This window comes from Lissotriton vulgaris, chromosome 4_1 (assembly GCF_964263255.1).
Source record: "Lissotriton vulgaris chromosome 4_1, aLisVul1.2, whole genome shotgun sequence".
NCBI classification, from domain to species: Eukaryota; Metazoa; Chordata; class Amphibia; order Caudata; family Salamandridae; genus Lissotriton; species Lissotriton vulgaris.
The window spans coordinates 2,092,447,882-2,092,475,323 of record NC_141691.1 but is presented as its reverse complement, the minus strand read 5'-3'; the positions used below and the strand labels follow the sequence as shown (position 1 = coordinate 2,092,475,323).

Genomic DNA, 27,442 nt, shown 5'->3' with positions numbered 1-27,442 from the left:
CATTGTGGTGCCAAACCCGAAATCTGCATACTCTTTATTCTCCCCAATGCATCTTTAACCACCACCTGCCACTCTCTAACTCGTGCAGGTTCTTTTCACCCCTGCTTCACGCATTTGTCACAGTTTTCTGCTTCTCTTCACCATTCTTTTCCCTTTTGTGTTTTTCCATCTCTTCCTTGAAAGTAACGTTCGCTGAAGAAAAATGAGTGCTGGTGGCCCGCATGTGGAAACAATGGCTCAAATGAAGCTCTGCTTCATGTCAATACTGTTTACAAGTCACATCATCAATGATGTAATGTGTAATGACATTAAAGATGCCATGAATGATATAATATGTGACGTCTTACACTCAGCTGGACAGACACACCGTATATGGTTGATGTAGTGAATCATTATTGGTGAACTTCAGCAGTTTGGGGGTTATCGTTGTACCTATTAGGCACTCGCTGCTCGGCCAGATCACCCCACACGGAAGATAGGCGATGGGTCAATTCACCCAGCGCATTGACACCAGAACATCATGCTTTAAACTGGAGTGTGTAGGAGTGCTCTAACTCTAGGCCCTACACCCCACTGCCGACACGTGGCACAGGGCACCAGAAACTCTACGGGTTGTGAAAGCAGAGACGTCCACCATTGCCTGCCACTGATGTGCTCAGAGGACGGGGGCCAACCATTGTGAGATCACACTGCTGGGATGTAGAGGGGGGCAGAGTGCGCCTGTGACTTTATATAGCCTGGGGTGAGGAGACTCCCGGTTTGTGAGTGAAGCCTGGTGCCCCGCACCACGCGTCCATGCTTTTTGGACTGGGTCTGTGAGGCCTGTGGCTCCCACTCTTGTTTCCCAGGGGAGTGGCGGCTCAGTACACTCAGCTATTGTGTGGGTAAGACACACTGGGGGATATTCTCAAGAACGTGTGATAACTGTCGCAAAATTCGCTTAACACAACTTTCAACATCGCACTCTATCACAGAAAATAACGCCATGTTAACTAAGAATTCACAACACGGCGGTACCATGCAATAGTCGGCACAAAGGGGGTGGTGATGGACGGAGCATCTGAATCAATCAAGCACTCACACCCAGTCAAAAGATCTGCCAAGCCATGTCTGAAACCGGTCCTCGGAAGCTTGTTTCCGGTCCAGGGAAGACATGGCTTGGCAGTTCGGGCTGGACTGTTCCCATGAGGCACAGGGTCAGACTGATTTGCATATAGCCATGTCTGAACTGGGGTGGCAGAGTGGGCTAAAGAACGGTGATGGATTAAACCCAGATCTTTTGACTGGGTGTGAGTGTTTGATTGATTCAGATGCTCCGTTCATCACCACCCCCTTTTGTACCGCTGTTGGCCGCCATAAGTGTGGCAGGGTATGCTCAGACGTGAGTTCCTTCCTCACTTTGCCACTGGATTCAAGCAGCCGGGCTGAAGATGGCTGGAATGCAAGAAACCGGTCCTCGGAAGCTTGTTTCCGGTCCAGGGAAGACATGGCTTGGCAGTTCGGGCTGGAATGTTCCCATGAGGCACAGGGTCAGACTGATTTGCATATAGCCATGTCTGAACTGGGGTGGCAGAGTGGGCTAAAGAACGGTGATGGATTAAACCCAGATCTTTTGACTGGGTGTGAGTGTTTGATTGCTTCAGATGCTCCGTTCATCACAACCCCCTTTTGTACCGCTGTTGGCCGCCATAAGTGTGGCAGGGTATGCTCAGACGTGAGTCCCTTGCTCACTTTGGCACTGGATTCAAACAAGACGGGCTGAAGACGGCTGGAATGCCAGAAACTGGTCCTCGGAAGCTTGTTTCCGGTCCAGGGAAGACATGGCTTGGCAGTTTAGGCTGGACTGATCCCATGAGGCACAGGGTCAGACTGATTTGCATATAGCCATGTCTGAACTGGGGTGGCAGAGTAGGCTAAAGAACGGTGATGGATTAAACCCAGATCTTTTGACTGGGTGTGAGTGTTTGATTGTTTCAGATGCTCCGTTCATCACCACCCCCTTTTGTACCGCTGTTGGCCGCCATAAGTGTGGCAGGGTATGCTCAGACTTGAGTCCCTTGCTCACTTTGCCACTGGATTCAAGCAAGCCGGGCTGAAGACGGCTGGAATGCCAGAAACCGGTCCTCGGAAGCTTGTTTCCGGTCCAGGGAAGACATGGCTAGGCAGTTCGGGCTGGACTGTTCCCATGAGGCACAGGGTCAGACTGATTTGCATATGGCCATGTCTGAACTGGGGTTGCAGAGTGGGCTAAAGAACGGTGATGAATTAAACCCAGATCTTTTGACTGGGTGTGAGTGTTAGATTGATTCAGATGCTCCGTCCATCACCACCCCTTTTTGTACCACTTTTGGCCGGCATAAGTGAGGCAGGGTTTGCTCAGACGTGAGTCCCTTGCTCACTTTGCCACTGGATTCAAGCAAGCCGGGCTGAAGACGGCTGGAATGCCAGAAACCGGTCCTCGGAAGCTTGTTTCCGGTCCAGAGAAGACATGGCTTGGCAGTTCGGGCTGGACTGTTCCCATGAGGCACAGGGTCAGACTGATTTGCATATAGCCATGTCTGAACTGGGGTGGCAGAGTGGGCTAAAGAACGGTGATGGATTAAACCCAGATCTTTTGACTGGGTGTGAGTGTTTGATTGATTCAGATGCTCCGTTCATCACCACCCCCTTTTTTACCACCATGCAATAGTCTTCAGATAACGTGTCAAATGACCACGTTAAAATCAACGCGACTCCGAAAAATGCAGAACACAAATGCACAAAAAGTTGCGATGAGGCCAATTGCAATACAAAAATCAGCAAAAACCAGCAACAGTCCTGTAATTCTCACACGTCAGGTTGGAAAAATCACTATAAAAGTACAAAACAAACAAATGCCAAACAACAGCGAAGCACAATGGATGTTGCTGGAGCAAGTATGGAGGACAACCAGAACCCCACAAGCCCCCCTGATGACCTGCCTGGGACCTCAGGTTTACGGAAGGCCATGGAGAAGAAGAGTAGGAAGAAGCTGTTCAGTCCGCAGGAAAACAGGATCCTGATAGTGGAGGTGGTAGAACACCATCAACTACTGTTCATCACCTCCACTGTGTCATTGGCAACCAAAAATGGACTATGGCAGTCCATCGTGTCAAGGTGAATGCAGTCGGAGTGCTGAAGAAGGCAAAGGAAGGGTTCAAGAGGCGCTGGAATGATGTGGTTCAACGTATATTTTGCTAATTTACTGTGTGTTCTTAAGTTTACTGAATGTACTTTTGCCTCCAGCCTCATAAAGGGACTAGAGGGATGTGTTTAGAATAAATACATATATTATATATATATATATATATATACCTGGTGTGGTTCTCCTTTCATTTGGTCATTCACGAGATTATAGACTGGTAAAACAAGCTGCTTTACATTCCTTCAAGTCTTAGCCTGAAGGCTGGGCTCAACAGCTACCACTAGGATAGCTTTCTATAAAGGTTGTCTTTAACCTACCATCAATAAGGGTTGTTTGGACTGGTGCAAGGTGCCCACTAGAATAGTGGACAGCACGTGCCAGGCCAACTTCTCACAATGTGGAACTGTATGCACAAAGACAGTTACTCCAGTGATTTTGGCTCACATGGCTTATGTAAGCTTGCTTGTGCGCTCACACCTGACACTTGCTTTACTTTTTAAGACCTAAAACCACAGCTGTTCTCAAATGGGGGCTTCCTAGAGTGTGCTCCTTCTGTTACTGCTCTGGTAGGGATGCCTGAGTAACTCTGACTTAACAGCTGAACGTGTTTGCCGCAAGGGCGCACTGGAAAGGGAGCATGGTTTTGTGGGAGCATTTCCTCCTTGGAAAATGTGCAAAGACACGGGTGTGTGTGTGTGCAAAGAAAGGGAGTATTTCACCATTCCACCTTACGCTCCTTTAATCCACAACAAGACACTCCCTGCCCATTTACCTCCCTCCAGAAGGTTTTTTCATCCACACTTTCTTTATTTGTTATTGTTTACACTATTTCTCTTCCTCCTTCTTTCACACTTTTGGGGCTTTACTCTCTCTTGCTCTAGTTCAAAGTTTGTTGAGGAAAAATAAGTGTTGGGGGGCCCAACGCTCAAATTAAGCACTGCTTCCCCTAGTTTAGTGGGTAGTGCACTTTGCACCAGTGCAAAGCTGCTCGTATTAGACTCATCTTACAAGTTGCAAGTTTCCATACAGCATGGAAGGAGAGCAGCTCACCCAATCTAATTGGACATCAGATACAGCCAGTAAGGTAGATCACTGGGTTAATATTCTTTTTGGGGCAATTAGCTCGCACTGTGCCCAACTGAACCCTTTATCCTTCTACAGCTGATAAATGTCAATGTCTGAATAGAGTACTGATTGTGTCTTTCCCTTTGTAAATAGCGTCCTACCTTGTAAGCGAGCTATATGTGTATGTGAGAAAACAGACACATGGCTGCCATCAATAGAAGGTTTTGCTTATGGTTATTTTAGGACTTAAGACTCCTTCATATGAGATATATTGATTGGTTGTAGCATAGTTCTGCTTGTGCTCCATAAAGAGCATATCTGAAAATACTAATTTTAATTTCCAGTATTTGCCCCTGCTTCTCCTAGCACCAGTTCACATAGCCTCCTTCACAAGAAACTTTAATTTGGATTCACACAATAAGAACTTTGGAAATGCACATTTACTACCGTCACAGACTCAAGACTGGTGGACTCTTTCTATTATTCAAATGCACTTAGGAATGTGTCAATGCCTCCAGACTTGTTGTTGATATTCACATGCCTTCTGTCATTACACGTTCAGGGGGCCACAGAGCAGACAGAGGCTTCTAACCGTGGTTGTTGAGGTTGGCTGACAATGGTGTCTTGGTGTCCATCCTATTATGGCTGTGCAAACTGAGCAAGGTCCAGCAGACCTGCAAATACACATGGTGCCACCACGTGTCACACAATGCCGTCTCTGTATGCACATTTCCTGATGAGGAGCTGATGTCATGTGGTGGAAGATAGGTGTTTTGTACTAGCGGCAGCCTTGGATGCTTTTTTTAAGGGGATGTTTAGATGGGTCCCTGTCTTTGGTCCCGCCTGTTCATGCTGCATAAAGGGCTTGGCAGTTCAGGCTGGACTGTTCCCATGAGGCACAGGGTCAGACTGATTTGCATATGGCCATGTCTGAACTGGGGTGGTGGAGTGAGCTAAAGAGTGATGATAGATTAAACCCAGATCAGTTGCCTGGGGGCGAGTGTTTGATTTGCTCAGGCGCTCCGTCCATCAGCCCCTTTGGTATCGCTGTGTTCACCCTAAATTGGCAGGGAATACCCAGACGTAGGTCCCTTGCTCACTTTGCCACGGGAATCCAGCTAGCCTGACTGATGACGGCTGAGTAGCCAGAAAACGGTCCCAGGATGCTTGATTCCGGTCCAGGGAAGACATGGCTTGGCAGTTCAGGCTGGACTGTTCCCATGAGGCACAGGGTCAGACTGATTTGCATATGGCCATGTCTGAACTGGTGGAGTGAGCTTAAGAATGATGATGGATTAAACCCAGATCAGTTGACTGGGGGCGAGTGTTAAATTTGCTCAGGCGCTCGGTCCATCATCCCCTTTGGTATTGCATAAAGGAAATGGGCTGAAGAACCCATCTACTTTCCAATCATGCTCCTATAAGCCCCGCCCACTTACATGGTGCGGTTTATCTCAAAGTTGATACATCCTTTTCCCCACTTGACTCCCACAACAGAGAGGAAGAGCAGCCTAAGGCATTTCAGGGGGTTAGCGTGGGGGACAAAATTTCGGAACGCAACAGTCAACAAACAGACACAATTGCACATTTCCACCCTAGTGCTTATCTTTTACATTAAGAAAGCACTTGATTCTTACAGCAAAACTTAATACTACACAATTCAATAGGAAAGCAATTACAGGACTGTAGTTTCTTTCATGATCTCCAGTAAGGGGTTACACCTCCCTATAAGGATTCTATCTCCCTGCATTGATATGTAGTGACTACATGGTTTCTGCTTTTCTTGAATCGCACCTGCAAGATTTAGAGCACTGTTAGCGACTATGCTTGGTAGGGAGGTGATCGCGCCCATTCAATTCATTCATCTGGAATTGCAGTGGACAGTTGGGATCTCCCCTCTCGGGCACCCCCTCTCCCTTGGACCACAAACCGCACCCTTTTGGTGCACTGGTGGGCCCACTGACCCTAGCTTGTGGCCAGATCGCTATGGTTATGTTCTGTCTAGCTGAACTGGTGCATTGAATTTTGAACTGTAGTGGCCAGGTGACTGGACTTGGAAATCGAAAGCGGAAATATTGTTTGATAAACTCCCAAAAACATTGAAGAGGGTCTGCCGGGCGATGATGAAAAACCGGGGGTTGCCTCCAAAACCCTGGGGTACCTGGTCACCCTGGTAAAAACCCACTATTAGAGGTTTGGAATCAACATCATGGGGAGGCCTTGCACCTTGTGTGATCTACTTGTGTTCTTTGGAGTTTGTAGGGTTCTATTATCCCTGGCACATGGGGATCCTAGTTCACTCCACTGAGGATAGCCTCGCTTTTGAAACAGAAAGGGAGCCTCAAATGGGCAGGGGATTCTAGTCACTGTTTTGACTTCACACCATGAAGAAAACCTTGGTCCTGGACATGAGGCTCAAAAATGGGAAACCTTCGAACTGGTAATTGTAACCCGTCCTACAGGTTTTATTTTTTGCCCCAGGACCTGGGTATCAGGTTTTCAAAACAGTTTTCCTCCACATCAGACTGCCCTGCCCCTGGGGCTTGGCCACCCAAATCTGCACTGAGGGATCAGCAGCAGAGTGGGGCCTTTCATCTTTCCTACGGGGTCACTACGGATGACAAAATTGGTGCAGACCCTCAATCGATACTGTCCTTACTGGCTCTAAATTTCAAGATGCAAGTAAATATTTTGAATCCCTACTGCTACCTACGAGTCTTTTATTTGATATAGTATTAGTTTTGGGGGACAAGGGTGGTTATTTGTTATGGACATGGGCTACAGATAGTTGAGTTGGCGTACCACTGGTCTTCATTTTACTGTGCATTTTGGTCCTGTGATTCTGCGAAGGTGCTACCTTCCTTACATTGTTACCTTTCCCTGCCAGGGCTGTGGCCTTGGTAAAGATTTTGCTGTTTTACCTGTCAGAGGTTGTTGATGGCACATGATTGGTATATGCCAAGTCTTCATTTGTTTATTGTTTCCTTTATATTAGCTGAAAAACAGGCATTCAAATAGTGCTGAATTCACAAGGACTGATGAGAATTAATTACTGACCAAGCATGTGCTTTTGCCACTAATGCTGGCTTATCCGCAGTAAGTGAATTAATGTTATTCTTTTTTTGAAAACCTATTTAAGACTGGGCATTGCATTCCTGAAAACCCAGACTGCAGATCAAAACTCTGAAGGCTTGTTAAAATATGGGACCACCAGGCTTCTGTATAAATAGAACAAATTATTTCACACCAGCAATTGTTTGCTAGAGGGTCAGGATTACATAAAAACAAAGAAAATATATATTTCAAAAATGACACTAGCACTACCATAGACTATCTTTGGAGACCAAACTCCAATCAAACTTCGATCTGATTTCGGCTTGGACAATTGACCTGGGATACCAAAGACTGATTTACAGACCTTAATTACTAATAAATCCAATGATTTAGCATCTTTCTCCCTAGTTAGAGGCAAGCCATATGGAATTGTTGGCTGTAGCTTGGCTGCCAGGACTTTAATGAAATGTTCCTATGATTGACACCTCAATGATTTGAAAGCATAAATTAGAGACAATGTTATTGCCCTCAAAACTTAAAAATGGCTTTTAAACTGGACTTTCTTATCAAATAAAATGCCCATGTATTTCTATGTCTTCACCACTTGAATTGGCCCACCTCTAGCTCTCCATGGTTTAGTCTTAAATTTCACTAGGTCATTTTTCATGATCTTAGTTTTTTAACAATGCATTGATTAATCTTTGTAGGCCTATCAGAGTGTGACTCAATGAAATCATATTGTAACATATTGCAAATAGCTGAGATGCACGTCAGCAGGTTTCAGAGAATGGGCACTGAACGACTCAGAGTGCTGTAGTAGGTCTGACATAAAAGGATTAAAAAGACTGGGGGAAAGTATACAGCCTTTTTTAAGGCCATTACTAGTTTTAATTTTTGAGAAAAAGTAAAACTGTCACCTAACTTGACCTGAACCCAAGTATTCGTATACAGGAGTATGATAGTATCTAACAACTTTTGGGGAATACCCTATCATGCAAATTGTTGCCATAATAATTCTCGTGCACTGAATCAAAGGCAGTTTTTAAATCTATAAGACACATGTACAGTTTTTATTTTTTTTAAACAGCCTCCTAACAGCCAACAAGTTAGTAATTGTAGAGTGGCCCTTACTAAATCCTGTCTTCTGTTTCATGTAGAAATTGTCATACTGATCCATTTATCTCTAAATAGTCAAAGCTGCTTTCAAAACATATCAAGCCCTACATAAAATCTTTATCGTGTTGAGAACGTTTTCTGCAGAACCAAAAACGTTGTGTGGAACATACTAGACACAAGTCATCAACTGTCCCCTGCACACAGAGTTGCTCCTCAATACAATGATTTAAAATGTGTTCACTACCTTGACCCACCTATGATGCATTAGAGACACATGTACTTTGCAACCACTGCCAACTATTAGCTGGACGCAAGCTTTACAAAAGTAGGTAGAGACATAACATGATATTTACCTGCCATGGTATACGGCCTATCGGACACCCAGCGCTGCGAGGAGCTCCCAGAAGTCACGCCTCAGACAGCAGACCTTTTCGGCTAACCAGGGGCCAAAAATCACCACGCCTCCGGAATGCAGCGCGGACACAGCTGGGCACCTGCATAGCTGCCCGCCCCTTCACAGGTAACCTGTGCGCCTATCTATGGACGCAGACTCCCCAACCTGAGGGATCAGGAACGAACCAGACACTGTGAGTAACCTTTTGCTTTTTACAATCGACCCGACCACTCACTGGCAAGGAACAAGTGACAAGTCTGCAGTGTTGCATATACTTGCCGCCGCTGCCCTAGCTGCTTGAGGAGAGGAATCTCCCCTGGGGGCCCTACCCCCACCACTGACACTTGGGGAAAACCACTGACACTATACCGAACAGCGGGGCCTGGGCACCCGCCGGACTGCAACGGCCTCTTCACCCACCCGGGAGAGATGCTACACTCCCCACGAACCACACTGTAACTACTACTCTCACACGGATAAGTCACACGATACCCGCTAGAACTGTATAGTTTACAAGCTCATTAGAGCGTTTGGACGGCGACATGTTGTGCAGCCAACCTTTTGGTATTTTCGATTTTGTTGCCATGTTGAGGCTACATGTTTTCCCTCTCTTCCTTACCCCTCTGTACCACTGGAGATCATACCACACTGTGTTTAAGACTGGCAACCTATTTGCGTTGAGGATGGGACGCTGGACTTGGCGGGGAACTGCAAGCGGGGCTTTGAAATGTGGGGAGGATGGGGGATATTACACGACTGGTAGATATGGCTGAAATACGAATATGCACTTGGAATGTCAGGGGAATGCACACACCGGCCAGGCGCTACCAGATCTATTCATACCTGAAAAGGCACAAGATAAACATAGCACTGCTCCAAGAATCACACCTGAATAAGACAGAGGTACACGCACTACGCCGCAGATGGCGTGGCCAACTTTATGCCACAGACTACTCCTCATTTGCTCGTGGCGCACTTATATGGGTTCGTCCTGGAACCCCCTGGACAGCCACTGATACCACCATAGACCAGGAGGGTAGATTCATTGCCGTGCAAGGCAGACTGGATGGGCAACAGATGGTTCTAGTGTCCCTATACTCACCTAATATAGATCAGGGAGTCTTCCTGATGCGCCTCTCCACTGTAATGGCGACCTGGCACGCGGCTCCATGGATACTGGGCGGGGACTACAATTGCACACTTGACACAACACTGGAGCGCTCCTCCACACCCGCACTAAATGCGCCCACGCGGGTCGCCACAAAAGCTTTACTTGGGTGGGCTGCGCAGTGGGACCTCCATGATGTCTGTAGATCGCGCAACCCCGGAGCGCGGGTCTACTCCTATTACTCTGGCGCCCACGATCTACATGTCCGCCTTGACAGGTCCTTTTTCATAAAAATACAAGTGACTAAACACAAATGGTTTGTCAGCCTAGCAATTCATTGTACTAGGTGTGTATTCACTTCTATCAATCCACACTGCCCGGCATTTTGGTTTGTTTGTTTCATAAGAGTGGTCCAGCCGGTCAGAGACAGGACCCAGCCTTCCCCCTTTTTTCCCTTGACAGGTTCATGGCATTCACCGAACTCCTACCTCTAGTAACAGATGCGCGATACATGGGCCGCACGCACTCGGACCATAACCCACACTTTCTATCTATATCCTGGGAACGCCCGCGCCCCCCTCTACCCACCTGGCGACTACAGCCATCGCTACTGCTTGATGCGACCTTTCGCGACTCCCTCCTTACACGCACTGCCCAATACTTCGAGGAAAACACAGACACGGCGTCCACCCCCCGGGTAGAATGGGACGCTTTCAAGGTAGTGATTCGAGGCCACTGCTTGAGAACACAGGGATACATGAGGCACCAATTGGAAGGCAAACTAACTAGACTAGAATCTGACTTGCTCGACAGGGAGGAGGAGGCTATTGGGGGAGATGTTGACTTGTTACAGGGGGCGCAAGCAGAACATGCGCGACTACTGGAACTACTGCGCAACATCAATTACGCAGCGCACTGGGCGAGAACACACCACCTGAGTGACAGGCCTGGCAAACTCCTGGCCTGACTGATATCACTGGAAAATCGCTCGACCCCAGTAACGGCTATACATGTGGAAGGAAGGGGCTTAATATACACTCAGCGCCACATACACGAAGCGTTCAACACCCACTATGAAACACTATATCGCTCCCGACTACCAAGCCCCTACCCTGACATTGCTGACTACCTTTCCCCCCTGCAGATGCCACAACTCACAACTGCCCAGCAGAACGAATTGGGAGCCACGCTTGACCCAGATGAAATCCGAGAAGCTATATTTTTCTTGTCCAAAGGCAAATCCCCGGGACCGGACGGGCTCCCAGCCGAATTCTACAAGGCTAGCTCTGATATCCTCGTCCCAGAACTCCTGAAAATGTACGCCGCTGCTGCGGAAGACGCGGCCTTACCCCCAACGTTAAATGAAGCCACTCTGATCTCTATCCTTAAACCTGACAAAGACAGCACACGGATGGGCTCTTACCGTCCCCTAGCGCTACTAAACACAGACTACAAAATACTGGCCTCCACATTAGCCCGCAGACTGGCACCTCACATACCCCGAGTGGTACACCAGGACCAGAACGGTTTTGTCCCGACGTGACACACCTCCCACAATATCCGCCGCCTCTTCCAGATACAGAAGTATGCTGTCCAGCAATGGCCTGATATTAGACCTGGAAAAGGCCTTTGACTCGGTTGAGTGGCCATACCTGAGAGCGGTTACTGAGGAGTGCCAGCTGGGGGATGACTACACAGCTATGGTGGGCCTCCTATATGACAAACCAACAGTTCGGGTCCGCACGGGCGCACTGCTCTCGGACGTAATCCGAGTGCGGAGAGGCACTAGACAAGGCTGCCCCTTATCACCCATACTGTTTTCACTAGCTATGGAACCCCTAGCCACAACTCTCAGGACCCAGGGCGGACGGCCTACATGCAGTGTCACTCTATGCAGACGACTTACTGCTGTACGTTAGAGACATAACTGATGTCCCTGCCTCCCTAACTGACGTCTTCCGGACATTTGAGGAGATGTCGGGTTTGCGAGTCAACTGGGCTAAATCGGGGGCCTATCCCTTCAGCCCGGACACACCCGAGTGCGACATCCGCCTGGGCGGAGGGAGATTACAATGGTACCCTACCACCTTTCGGTATCTAGGGATACGAATTTATCGGGACCCAATAGACGTCCTAGAGGGGAATCTCCTGCGGACAATCGCCTCAATTAGGGCACAAATCAGCTTCTGGAACACCTTGCCCCTAAATGTTCCTAGCCGAATAGCACTGACCAAAATGATTGTGCTGCCTAGGTTGCTGTACTATTTTGCCAATATTCCCACGTATGTGCCCAACAGAATATTTCGAGACCTGGAGGTCCTGCTGCGCAGCCTCATCTGACCAAGCTGTATATGCCCACTGATTCGGGAGGCCTAGCGGTTCCCAACATGGAGTTGTACTACCTCTCGGCACAACTGCAATGAGTGACGGGGTGGCTAAGCGGCAACCATCTGGAGGACACTACCTCGGACACCGCTGCCAGGACGCAAACCCAAATTTGCACGCTGTTCCATCCGCTAACTAGGGCCCCCTGCCCCTCCCAATTGCACCTCGCAGTAGCACACAAGTGCTTCCTGAGATGTCTGCAACTCACCCGGGCAACAACACCATATGCCCCGATATTGCCCCTACTGGGCACTCCCGGCCCGACAGGTGCGCTGACTGAGACACGCCTGACCACCTGGACGCAAGCAGGTGTGGACACGCTCAATGATATGTATGCGGATGGAGAGCTGCTCCCTTTTGCGAATCTAAAAGCTGACACAGGCCTTCCAGCTGGCCAGTTCCTGTTACATGCATCCCTCTTGCGTACGCATAACACCTCCTGGGGCGACATGACAGTGGAACCACCAATGCACACCTTTATGCAATATTTGCATGTTATGGGCAACGGCTCACACATCATACACTGGCTAGCGCAAGCCCTACAGGCACACTCGCAACCGTCAACGATGCCGCTACGGGAAAAGTGGGCAGCGGACAAGGGGACAGGACTGGACTGAAAAGGAATGGGAAATGATCTTAGCCGGACCGACAAACATTCCACTCAACCCCCGCTTTAAAATCATTCAATTCTACATTTTACACCGAGCTTATCCCACGCCCGACAAAATTAACAGGTACTTCGCAATCACGACCGCTGCTTGTCAACGATGCTCCCTGCATGGGGCAGACCTCTTGCACATGCTATGGCACTGCCCTGACATACGAACATACTGGGACGACGTCACAGCGCTACTCACACACAACACTGACGGACAGATGCCCCACACATGGGAGGCGTGCATCCTGGGATTGTACAAACGCACAAAACTTAACAAAGTACAGGCGCGCTCCTGGGATATGGGTCTCATAACAGCGAAACGCCTACTTACTAAACACTGGAAAGCCATGGCCCCCCCACAGATTCGACACTGGCACACCTCCTTTACCAACTGGGCGCGGGCGGAAAGCAGGGTCCTCCTCCGGGAGGAAACCGCAGGACTTCGAAAATTCCCCACCGCTCAGCTCTGGGACGACCTCCTTAAGACATTCCAGCGCACCTGCCAGGAGCAAGGGATAACTTGAAGCAACAAGCCCCGTCGCCACTACGACGCAAACCAACGACCATAGTGACCATAGCTCTATATCCCCTTCCCCCCGTGTCCATTGCTTCGCAATACGGAACACTCTGCTGCACCTCGCCTCGCACCAGCTGTCCCCCCACTGGAACCCATACTGATCTCCGCCCCCCCCCTCCCCTGACTCCACTTGCCTCCCCACTTACAGAGGTTTTTCTTTCCCACCGTTGTATAGACATAGGGGACAGTTAGTTCACTGGTCATATTTCTCGACCAGACCCCCTCCCTTATTGCAGATGAAGATAACCGATGCATCATACAGCTAGCAAGGAATGACCCCCTTACAGAACTCATGACGCCTACCGACTGCTGAGCTGCGACAGCACCCAAGGACTGCAGTAAGATGCGGGCTCGCACCGAAACCCCACCCATATTAGGCCGCGACCAGGATATGCCGGACACCTACCACCACCCCCCGTCTTTTATTTTGCGACCTTCTACTCACAACACTGGAGAGACGCATATACACCACACTACCGGATATCCTGGTCTCCATACACAATGGCTGCAAGCAAGCCACGCCAAGCTTAACCGTTTGCTCCTATGCCTCAGTGAGCTATACCACTACAAGTTTTGCCACACCCGCGTCGGCATTATGCACACACGTCTGAACCACCACCTATCGACAGCTCCCCAACTAATGCTTAACCACAGCGGATTCCCAGATCCTCAGTGGGGACTTGAGCGCTGAGCACAACAGTACTAATGCTTGACTAAACCTGCAATGTTTATGTTAATAATAAAAGATAAAATGCAGACCTATCATTTATACAACTGACTACCAGAATTTTGTAGATACATGTCTATGGATATTGCCGCCGGACCCCCGGGTTGCCGCCTTAATGGCTGTGTCATTCAATTAAGGATCCACTTGACTATATATGGCCTGACCGGCCCTTGCATGCCACGAAATGTACACTGTATGACAACAATGTTGTGCACAATAAAGGTCTTCCAAACAAAAAAAACCCCAAAAAAATGATACTTACCTGCCACTATGTAAACTAAAAGAAAAACTTAACACACTAATTGAAATGTTTTTTTGTTGGGTTTTTTTGAAGTAAATATTCATTACATGGCCATATTTCTAACTAATTTACAACACATTTATAGAAAAATATGTGAGTCTTACAGCCAGCAACACAAAACAGGAACACGCATTTGCAATGCAATAGGTCTCGCATTTACACGAGTTGAAGCTATTGGCTTTGTAAAAAACAATGCCTTTAATTTATGTTTTAAAAACAAAAACAAAAATAAAAGGCATTGTTATTTGCAATGTCAATAGCTGAAAATCACATAAATGCAAGACCTATTACATTGCAAATGCTTGTTAAACCTTGCATACTCTCCAAAAATCGGAGTTTGTACACTGCACATCTTAACAGGATCACATCTTAAACGCTTAATATGATCTGCAATTGTAAGTCAAGAGGTTGACTGGCAGGTAGGCATTTGCCTCTAATCAAACACCTTCACTTATGCCCTATGGACAACCATCTGTAGATAAGCACAATGACATACAACCTTAGAGCCATGTTTACAAATCCAGTATGAGTTAATCCACCTCTTGGAGGGCCACCCCAACATTCTACATTATTCAACTATCAGCATTGCATCCAAATGTTCAGTAAAGTTCTGCAAATAAAAATCCATGCTTTATTCCTTGTTACATAACATTTGGCTGTAGCACAGAATTACAAATATTTAACATGGTCATGTGCCCAAAAACCCACAGGTGGTAAGTCTATTGTCAACAGATGCTTTAGCTTCTCTGACAGATATTTGAGCATGCTTTGGCTTTAAGTCTCACCTACTTTAAAACATGCCTCTGTAACTCACTTCAGATGCGCTTAGCTGTTACTTTGCTTTACATTGAGCACTACTTGCACCCAAAACTTTGCTGATTTATAAACGTGGACCATATACCTTTCAACATGCACAACCGCACTTGCCTCCACAACTTAATCTATTTCCATTCCATGCACACGCGGATCACTGACTAAATATTGACGGACATAATGTAGACTAATTACCTTACAATTATTAAATAATTAATGTAACTTATAAAAAAAATACAATCATATCTGTTAAAACATATATATATATATATATATAAACATAATATTAATAAAAAATACACAATATTATTACCGTTGGATAGCATAGGGATAAAAATTACTATTCCCACTCCTGGAAGTGCAACAGTAGGGAAAGCGTTGGATACCGTAGGGGCAAAAATTACCATTCCAACTCCACAGAGTGCTACAGTAGGGAAAGCGTTGGCTAGCGTAGGGGTAAAAATTACTATTCCCACTCCAGAGAGTGCAACAGTAGGGAAGGCGTTAGATAGCGTAGGGGTAAAAATTACTATTCCCACTCGAGAGAGTGCAACAGTAGCGAAAGCATTGGATAGCGTAGGGGTAAAAATTACTATAACCACTCCAGTGAGTGCAACAGTAGGGAAAGCGTTGGATAGCGTAGGGGGTAAAAATTACTATTCCCACTCCAGTGAATGCAACAGCAGGGAAAGCGTTGGATAGTGTAGGGGTAAAAATTACTATTCCCACTCCAGAGAGTGCAACAGTAGGGAAAGCATTGGATAGCGTAGGGGTAAAAATTACTATTCCAACTCCAGTGAGTGCAACAGTAGGGAAAGCGTCGGATAGCATAGGGGTAAAAATTTCTATTCCCACTCCAGCGAGTACAACAATAGGGAAAGCGTTGGATAGCCTAGGGGTAAAAATTACTATTCCCACTCCAGAGAGTGCAACAGTAGGGAAAGCGTTGGATGGCGTAGGGGTAAAAATTACTATTCCAACTCCAGTGACTGCAACAGTAGGGAAAGAGTTGGATAGCGTAGGGGTAAAAACTACTATTCCCACTCCAGTGAGTGCAACAGTAGGGAAAGCTTTGGATAGCGTAGGGGTAAAAATTACTATTCCCACTCCAGTGAGTGCAACAGTAGGGAAAGCGTTGGATAGCGTAGGGGTAAAAATTACTATTCCAACTCCAGAGAGTGCAACAGTAGGGAAGGCGTTGGATAGCGTAGGGGTAAAAATTAGTATTGCCACTCCAGTAAGTGCAACAGTAGGGAAAGCGTTGGATAGAGTAGGGGTAAAAATTACTATTCCCACTCCAGAGAGTGCAACAGTAGGAAAAGAGTTGGATAGCATAAGGGTAAATTTTAATATCCCCCCTCTACTGAAAATGAATTAATATAAATCACATAATTATAAATTAATCAATTAATACATTTTAATTACCAATAAGAATTATTTAATTACCAATTAAAAATGAATTAACAATTTAATCTAAATAAATACCAATTAATTAATTAACATGTTTAATTAACTATATTAAATTACTTCCCGCCCTATTCCCCTATAAACCCACAACCCACTACTAAAAATAAAATATTATTATTCACATAATTATCAATTAATCAATTAACAATTAATTATTTACCAATTAAAAATGAATTGACAATTTATTCAAAATAAATACCAATTAATTAATTAACATGTTTCATTAATTATAATTACATTACTTCCCACCCTATTCCCCTATAAACCCACAACCCGCTACTAAAATAAAATTATATTATTTACATAATTATCAATTAATCAACTAATAACAAATAATTATCAATTAACAATTAATTAATTACCAATTAAAAATTAATTGACAACATATTCAAAATAAATACCAATTAATTAATTAATTAACATATTTAATTAATTATAATTAAATTACTTCCCACCCTATTCCCCTATAAACCCACAACCCGCTACAGAAAATAAAATAATATTATTCACATAATTATCAATTAATCAATTAATAAAAAATAATTATCAATTAACAATTAATTAATTATCAATTAAAAATTAATTAAAAATGCATTCAAAATAAATACCAACTATTTAATTAACATATTTAATTAATTATAATTAAATTACTTCCCACCCTATTCCCCTATAAACCCACAACCCGCTACAGAATTAAATTACGCAAAAATTAAATAACATAAAATTAATTACTTACAATAAATTACAAATAAATATACCCTTTTCACACATAAACTAACATATAAAACACTTTAAAAAATTCGATAATATTAAAAAGTCGATATTTTTAATCACCTATATTATGTACTTTGATATCTTGACTGTCTATATTTTTAAATTTGATATTACACTACTTACCTTCAAAATGATATTTTGGATGTCTATATTCTGTCCAGTCGATATTTTGTCCATTCTATATTTTGGACTCAATATTTAGGTTACTCGATATTTTGGAATCGATATTTAGACCATTTACCGCACACGCACATTTACACATTAACTCCATAGTGTATATGACTATAGGCTTTTCACTAACAACTTTCTTTTTATAAATGATTTATGGGTTTGAGAAGTAATGTGAATAGCAGTATTAATAATGATATCATCTGAGATGTAATCAATAAAAAGCAGTGCATTATAGGGGAGCAAGTTTAAATTGGTTCACTAAACTATAAGTGGCGTATTCCAGCCTTTTTTTGGTTTTTAACTGTTAGGACTTATTTAAAAATGTTACTTTAACATTTACATTTTCTTTTTTCATTGAACACACATACATGCGAGCCTGTGCGCAGCACAATGGGACATTGGTGGCCGAGACGGGCCAGGTCAAATATACGGCCAAGTTCTAGCGTACGGCCAAGTCTGAAAGTTAAAGTATAAAGATAATTGTTATATATCCAAGAAGGATACCTTTCTTTGGTAATGGTCTGTGGTTAATTGCCTAGAGTAATGTGGAATAAAAAGGCTATGCCGTGGACAACAGACCCTGATTCTGAGAGTTATTGGGCGTAGCGGGCGGTAAGGTGAACGAAGTTGGGAAGGAGAGAATGTCACGTTGTGCGCATACTATACATAATACTACTGATGAACACTGTTTGCATTCACTTACCTTCCGGGAGGTCGGTCACTATGTCTTCCGGTGATATGCATACACCCTGGTCATAAACTGGTAGATCATCACAAGCCAAGCTCCCAGGCCACACGTGGTTGAATCTTTTTACGAGGGGCTCACATCCATCCCTTGCCCTCTGGCACAAGGATTTACAGGGCTTGGTGGGGTTGTGCAGGAACTCTAGGGTGCAGATGGGTAAATACATTGTACAGAGGAAGAAACTGAGCACTGGGCTGCAGTTGATGTTCTCCCGCTCTTTGTACTGCTCAATAGCCAGGATGGCATTCTCCTGCGTGCTGTGATGCAGGTGGCGGGGCATCCGGGTGATGTTCCATGGCATGTTCCTGCACATCGGGATCCGAATGGCTTTCCAAGCAGCAGCATGCACTCCCAGATCAAACCTGATCCACAGGACCACTGTGGCGAATGCTGTCAGCATTTCTGAAATGCTCGGCCTGCTCAAACCTTCTAGATCTCTCTGTTCTAAAAACAAAAACAACAAAACTGCCGGTGGGAACCCTGGGCTAGATGTAGGTAAATAGGATTTACCGATTCTAAAATACCAAATTTTTATCGATTCGGTATTTGAGAATCGGTAAATGCTATGTAGCAAAAAATTCGGTAAACATTACAGAATCATTAAGATTCGGTATTTACCGAATCGGTATTTACCGATTCGGTAATTGCCATTCATTCCTATGTGCCTGGAGGCCATAGGAATGAATGTCAATTAAAGAATCGGTAAATACCGATTCGGTGAAATAGGGAAAGAGTCACGGGTGGCAGGGTGTCACTTTGACACCCTGTTGCACCCCTGAACAGTGCTTTAGTGCACATGTGGCATACATACAGGGCATGTATGTCTGTCACATGGCACAGTTGAAAATGCACAAATTAGCATTTTCAAAGGTATTTGTTATTTACCACCAACTAATAGTTGGTGGTAAATAACAAATCCTTAAAGCACAGGAGCTCTCTTTAAAGTGCTTCCTACATGTCATTTACCGATTCGGTATTTACAGAATCATCCCCATCATAGGAAATGGCCCAATACCAGTCGGTAAGCCTGAAATTTACCGAATTTCTGCTTTACCGACGGGTAATGGGCCACCTACATCTGGCCCCCTGTTGCTTATTCTAGAAATGTGGATTATTGCTGTTGGATGCTGCGAACTGTCACTCAGTCTGAAAGTCGACAAGCAGACTAAGAGGACGCCTCACCATTGTGTTCATCACAAGGGACTTTTTTGTTGCTCAGTCTTTTAGGAGTGATCTGATTGCAGACAGCCATGGAAACTGAAGGAAGACATTTATACCAGAGCCAAAAGCGACGTGGGGTCAATCCATTTCTTCGGGGGATGCATCATTCACCTTTTTTCCCCTTCTCAGTCAGGGTGACATCATCTCTACTGGTTTTAATCCCATGTCGACATCACTAAATTTCCCATCAGCTCCCATCCCGAAGTTCAGATGTTCTTTTTGATGTTTGCAATAAAAAAGAGAAATGGCTCTCCCACTCAAGTTCGATTTTGCAGCTCGTGCGAATGAAAAAAAAAGAAATAGAACAATGTTAGTGATGCACCAACAGCAAAGGCAGTCAATTCAAGTCAATTCAAAAATCTTTATTCGAATTTCAAAGAATTCATAAAAGCAATCTCATAAACAGAGTGTCATAAAATCCCATTTGAAACTTTACAAATTACATTTACATATTTCCAGATTAGGCAACAGATTATTGTGGTAATTTAAGATGAAACAAGGGTTCATGGATTTTCCGTCATTTTGCGAACACGGGTAATAAGTCTCAAGAAAGTGCTAGTGCGGAAGACTAATTCTTCGGTGTCCAGTGAAAGCAGCATCAAATAGGACTGACCCAAAGAAAGGGGTCTGTATTTCCTAAAATACGAAGCTAAAAACCATTTGTCATTTTGTGTGCTCACTCCATCGCAGGGACATGGTGTACAGTGAACAATAGCCCAAGGGAAAGCATAATAAAACTCTTACAGTTCCTGCCCTTAAACAAAACATGAGAGATCTTTCCCAATTAGACATTGGCAAGGTGAGGTAAAGTGGTAATGGATACCTATACAGCTCGTTGTTCATGTATGCCGCGGCTGAAGATTTGTTAATTTCCTTTTTTGTCCTATCTAGATTGTGAAGTGCATATAATGCAAGCTTCAGCCCATTCTTGTCACTTGGCTCAATTCTGGTAGGATCCATAAAGAGGTGACCTTTATCCACACAACATAAACTCTTGTAGACTCCTGAGAGCCAGAGGATCTCCATACCTTTATCACAACTGAGGCAATCACTTATAATTTCTTGCGTCAGAGTGGCTGATTTATTCCTCCAAATGGAGAGCCGAAATGACGCTGGTCTTGTCCTAATAAGATCACAAATAAAATGCAAATTTAATTCCCTGTGGGAAATATACTCAAAGGTAGAAATTGGTGCACCCAAGATTTTTCTACAAAAACGATTTTCTTCTAATTGGATGCAGTGATTTTTTGCCAAGCCCCATATCTCCACCCCGTATGTAACTACTGGAGCGCATTGTAATTAAAAAAAATTTAAAATCACTTTAGTGGCGCCTATTTTCCTCGGGCGTGGCAGGCTGAGGATTGAATTGATGGCCTTGAGAACTTGCTCGTGGAGTGGGCCAAATGCCCAGTCAACAAGCAAAGACCATCCCTAAATATGGGAATGAGCTGGTGGAGTATAATCTATCAGCCCCCACTAAAATAGAGTTAAGCTGGTGTTTCCCTGGCCCGCATGACATAATAAAAGATTTTTTTTAAATTCACGCATAAATCCAGGTCATTCATATGTTGTGCAAAGGTTTTGACCAAAATACCCAGGGAGTTTGGGGTGCGGCCCATGAGGACCGCATCGTCTGCGTAAAGAAGTGCTGGGAGTAATTTCCCTTTGAATATTGGAACATCTGAAGTTGCCTGCCTTAAAGAATTGCTCAGCCCATTATTATAAATATTAAAAAGCAGGGGTGCTAAAACGCACCCCTGTCTAACCCCTCTTCCCACCCTAATGGCACCAGAAATCTCCCCACCCATCCCAATCCTGACATGCACTTTGAGGTCTGTATGTAGGAATGCCAGAAAGTGTACCAGGGGTTCGTCTAGTCCATAGTCCAGGAGGATGGACCAGAGTTTAGCCCAATTGACTAGATCAAACACGGACGATAAGTCCATAAAAGCTAGGTAAATCGGAAATGATCTAGCAATGTTATATTTGCCAATTATTAATTTGAGATTCAAACATTGCTTGACCGTGCCGTCCTCACTTCTAAAACCCATCTGACATGGGTCCAGTATTAGACTTTCCTCCGTCCATTCCAAAATCCTGTTATAAAGTACCCACCCCAAAATCTTCAGTGTATTGTCCAGCAGCAAGATTGGCCTATAATTAATCGGGTCAGATCTATCGCCCTTCTTATATATCGGCACAATGATTCTAGTTTTCTAAGTGTCTGGCATGGGAGCTAAGGGCAAGCTGTTAAAATCATTTAATAAAATTGGGGCCCAGAAATCCAGTTTCCACTTGATGAAGTCTATTGGAAGGCCATCAGGACCATGAGCCTTATTACCAAGGCTCTGTCTGATGGCCACTTCCACCTCATGTAGCGTGATTTGTAAACAGCATAATTGTCCTGATACATAGCAAACTTTGCAGTCTATTGGGGCTGCGTATATTTTGGAGAAATGATTCTCCCATGAGTCACTCAAGATAGTGCAGCTAACTGTCATCAGTTGTTGACCCATGTTACGCATGTTCCTAACTGCTGGCCAAAAAGAATTTCCTTTTTTCTCAACTGCAGAATCAACTAATGCCTCCCAGTGCTCCGTCAATAAGGCAGCCTTCTGTTCTCCAATCCTAAATTTGTACGTCCTCCTTATCTCCATAGGGCACCAATGTTTAGAGGTCATGGCCTTGCGTAGAGCCCTATTCGCTTCTGAACAGCTGCAATCGAACCATCTGGGTTCTTTATCTAACTTATGTATTGCCACTGACAGGAGAGATTTTATCACAGAGCATAGTTTAATCAAATCTTCAATCTTCCTTGTATGATTTCCATCTATCGATGTACAGGAATTAATTAAATGCTGATGTTCCTCAATCACGGTTTCTACTATACTAAAGCTGTCTACTCCCCTCCATTTTAGCCTTAAATTGTTTGTTGAGGGGGTAATATCTCTTGCCCCATGAGAAGTAGCATACACGGGGTTAGGTCCTAAACGTAAAACCACTAACAGCGGGTTATGGTCTCCAAAAGTTGCTACGAGGACATTGGCCTTTATAAGGTGGTCTGCTAAACATGGGGACATGAAAATATAATCAATAGTCGATGAACAGTCTCTACCTCTGAAGGTTGGTGCATGTTGTTTCCTAGGAATATTGCCCAAATCCGTTACATTAGTAAGGATATGTTCACTAATAAAACTGTGTAATTCTAAACCCCTTCGTACTGCCGTGTCAGCTTGGGATTTATTCATATTTTGATGTGCCTTTAGAAGTTTTGCATTAAAGTCCCCCCTGGAAGGATCCCTATGTCATTGTCTGTGCCTTGGTGTTGAACTAAATCTGATATAACTTTAAAAAGCTCAATAAAATTCTTATTAGGGACCGAATTAAAATCATTATTATAAAAATGAGTTAGATAAAACGGGACTCGTCTTCTATATTCTATTATCTGAATATTTAGGCTGGTGGTTGGTACTGCCTTAATACTTCCTCCGGCGGCTTCCTGACACCAATTAATAAGCAACCAGATGAGCGACCAAAGTCAGGCTTAGGTGCTGTCACTCTGAAGCAATAATATCCCTCTATATGTAGCTCATCTGTAGCCCAGGTTTCCTGGCGCATTATGATATCTGTACCACACAGTACGTGCATCCAATCTGTGTCCGCCAGTCTTGATTCAAGACCGGCAACATTCCGGCTTAAAATATTAAAATCCAGATTATTGGATATTTTCTTTAAATTACAGGGATTTGCCGGTTTGCTGTTATTAATAGCTGGTGCTAAACATGGATCAACCACTACATAGGGGCAATCGGTTGGTTGCATTAATAAGCATATTGGTGTGGGTTCCTGCACTGTGTTTCCCTTTACTAAGTTATTTTGTTCATCGGCTGGTGTTTCCACTATTAAGCTTCCTTCTTGGCTGCTTACACTTGCCAACTTAGTCGAATGTCAATCTTGGTCATCTAATGTTGGAAAACACCTGTTCGAAATGGTTATAGGTTGGGACATTATAATTATACCTCTCCTGATTTTGGGTGATGGTTTGATTGCTACACCTGTGTGCGGGTAGTGTCTGGGAGTTACAATAGAAGAAGCCCAAAGGTAGAATATGGACCTCCTCCCTGCCCATATGTGTTGTCCCTGCTCTCTCTAGGATTGTTCTAACTAATTCAGGAGAACCACAATTCAAAACTATACAATCACCCATAGTACTTTTGTTTGAACTCCCTATCCAGGGAACCCTACGCACCATTTTAAATTCTTGAAACAAGTGATTGGCCAATCCAGTCCTAATATTTAATAGGTGTAGTGCCCTGTGTTTTAAGGTAGTCCAATGTTCCTCCAAGTTAGGTTGAATCATTGGGACATTTGAAAGCACAACTGTGTAAGGCGTGCACTCTGGTGGTAGGCTAAAATGTCCCTTTCCATTTCCAGTGACAAGACCTCCCCTACTTTGGCCCTCCAAACCCTTACTTCCTCCGGGTTTCATCTGTACTCAGAGAGGGAGGAGGCTAGCATCTGCCATTTGGATGTTGGCCTTTTTTTAATTTTAAAGCCCGCTCGCCCTCCTTGGTTGCAGCATTTCTAGCAGCTGGGGCTGTATTTACCCTAGTGGTCAAATGTGTTGTTTGGTTGCTCAAAGTTGCAGACCCCTCGTTTGGTGTTTGGCTAGAGTGCAGAGAAAGTTTTTGGTCTATAACATTCAAGCGGATGTCAATAACCACGAGTGTGTCTAATAGCGGTTTTAACAATGCTGTTAGCTTCCCCTCTATTTTTGCAATAATTGTGTCTTCCAGCTCTACCAGGCAATGTTCACTCGAATTTGTTAATGTATTTAGATGGGTAGGACTAGGACTAACAGGGACCACTTCTGCTTCCCGGCATTTTCTACCAGGTACAATGCCCTTTGTTTTTGCCACTTTACGAGTTTGTTGTGCCGTGAGTGGTGCCCCTCCAGCCTTTCTTTTCCTTGTTGCCACCTGAACCAAACCTCCCTTAGCTTTACACTGTGATTGACGTGTGAATCTAGCTACTGCTGGGAATTTGGTGGTGTTGGTGACGATGTTATAGCAATAACATGGGGTATAGTTGGGGCTTCCAAGATAACTACTAGGGGATCTAACGGTACTTGTGGTACAGTGGTCGGTCTAAAGTTATCAGGCATGGTTTCTTTATCATTAGCATTAACAACGGGAGCCCCCACTATATTGGGTTCCATGGAGGTTCTACGTTTTTCTAGAGAAAGTCTACTTGATTTCCTTTATTAGAACCGACTCTGCTCTAATGAGGAAAGCGTTGAGGGTGCCCACTACCCCTTGGCCCCCTATTCCCTTACGAGTGCCCATACTCTAATACGAGAACAACCGGTGTCAAACAATAATATTCACACCCGCACAATTTGGTGAAAATAAAAGTCACTGACCATTTACAACGTTTTGTTTGTGCAGAACGTCAAAGCCAAATGTTTCCAATATTGAGAGGTTAGATTGGTGGCCCTGCCCTGCCCCGTTCTGCCCCAGATGGCCACAGGTGGCCCACCCTTTTCCAGTGCTTAGCCCGGCGCAGCCCGCGCACGTTCCCGCAATGCGGGGCCTTTCCTCTGCTTTAAGCGCCTCCAGGCACGGAATGGGCGGTGGCGGCTTCCTGCCGCGAAGGGTCCCGGGAATTGTGGAACCCCCTCGCTGCGGCTGCGCTGCGGTGGCAAGGAGCTGCAGCAGCGGAGGGAGACCAACAACGGGGTCAGGAAACCTACAGGCGAGTCAAATAGTGAATGCCCCCAAAGTACGTAGAGCGCAAAGGCAGTCTTTCTTGTGCTGTTGTCTGACTTTTTTTCCTCTTTCCTCTCTCACGTATTCTGGATTTCCAAAAGTGTCAGAACAAACTTTGCCTAGTCTTTTAGCCTGTTTTTCTTTCCCTCGCCGGTAGGGGGCTAAGACTTCCTTCTAATTTGTCCAAGATATATTTATGCAGTTTCCCTTTTTGAGGCATACGAGCAAATCTAGCATTTGATAGATTGTATGTTATTTTAGCAGCAACCAGAGCTCCTCTCCGGGGTGCAATTAAAGATCGCACAACACAGGCTTTAAAGAAGTTGCTTGCAGAGGACCTGCTGTATTACTGCTTGATTTTTGGCTGAAAGAGAGTACATGGGGCAATTCTACTGTACCTCATCCCTATATGAATCAATTACTGTGGGAAACAAAAGAAGCACACAGACACGTCAATACGATTGCAGTGCTTGTCCTTTACCCAGTGTCTGCACTGGAGTTTCAATTAACTCTGTTAGATGTCTTGAATGTGGATTGAGGGGTGCAGCCCATGTTTCCCCTTCAGCACTTCAAGCAATTAAGATTGCTTTTACTGATAGGATTTTAATCATTCATTCCCTGCGTCGATTTTTGGGGCTGGCTTGAACTCACTTAAGGGTCAATGACATTGCTTTCTTGGTAAGACTTTTCAAATCCACACTATCTTTCCCATTCTAGTGGGGTGCATTTCCGGTCGCTCGCAGACAGCTCGTGACACCAGGAGATATAAGCTGAAGCCAACCTTCATTGATATTAATTGGCAATTCGTAACGTGGCCCAAGGCAGCAGCATAGTTGCCAACATTTGAAAACTGGAAAAGTAAAATAAATAAATAAAGTGAGTGCAGTGCCTAAAGCTGGCACCGCGCTCATTAAAGTAAAGTAAACCAGCATTCGCAGCGAGCATAATGAGCGCCTCCCGCAGCGGGGGGGTAGAGGTGGGGGGCGGACGTGATTTACATGCGGGAGCGATAATTGCTGCCAGATGGTGGCGCGCGCTCCCATGAGTGAATCTCCTGACGTGCATGCGTTGCCATTGAAGGCAATGGAACGCGTGCACGTGCTTGGCAGAAAAGCCAAAGCGACAGGAAAAGGTCTTTTTGCCTTTGTAACGCATGCGCGTTGCAAAGGCGAGACCTAAAAAGGGGAGGAGGATGCAACAGATGGATGTTATTTCTTAAACTCAGGATATGTACATTTCAATATCCAAGGAAAATTTAAAACCAAATCCTGAAAGCACACTTCTGTCTCATATATTGACCAAGTTGGCCCAGGCAGTCCTGATCTTTGCTAGGCATTAAATTTAAGCATTGCTATGTAAAAAGTTTTCAATTTTTAGGTAATTACATAAACATATATTGCAATGGTTTCTCCCGTATATCTGTCTTTGATTTTTACCTCATGAACTAATAATAAATGTCATTCGTGTATCATCAATCTTGTGTCTGATGCTTTGCAGTAGTTCTAGCATATGCCTTGTAAGCTCATTACTTTCATTTTTTCTCCCTGTATTGCAGCATGACAGAAGCACCCAGAGCAGGTAAGACTGGTTTGATTTGAGGCCAACCATGATGGTGTGCGTCATGACTGAGCTGTCAAACGTTTTTCTTTGGGAACTTTTATGGCTCTAAGTTTTGTTTGGCAAGGGATACCACTAAAACCTTCAAGCTTCCCTCAAATGTCTGCAGCTTTGGTAACCATTAGGATGGGGATACTCCAGATTATGTGAATTAGGGTAATATTTTGAGGAATGTTTGTTTGTTACATTATTTCTACATTTCGCCACTGTTGTTTAACCCAGATATTGCCTGAATGCCAGAGTGAAACTGGTTAATGTATAATCGGGATGGGTGAGTAAGCCCCAGTCCCATCTCAATCAACTTCATCAGAGCCTTAC

General features: G+C 44.6%; 1 protein-coding gene across 1 annotated transcript in view; it reads left to right on the top strand.

Annotated features, from left to right (window-relative positions):
- The window catches only part of LOC147725107 (uncharacterized), a 352,179-nt gene that overhangs the window by 285,466 nt on the left and 39,271 nt on the right, over positions 1 to 27,442 (top strand). The window contains exon 12 of the mRNA XM_086918171.1: positions 27,063 to 27,085. Within this exon, the coding sequence (XP_086774297.1) occupies positions 27,063 to 27,085 (23 nt within the window). The remainder of the gene's footprint in view (positions 1 to 27,062; positions 27,086 to 27,442) is intronic.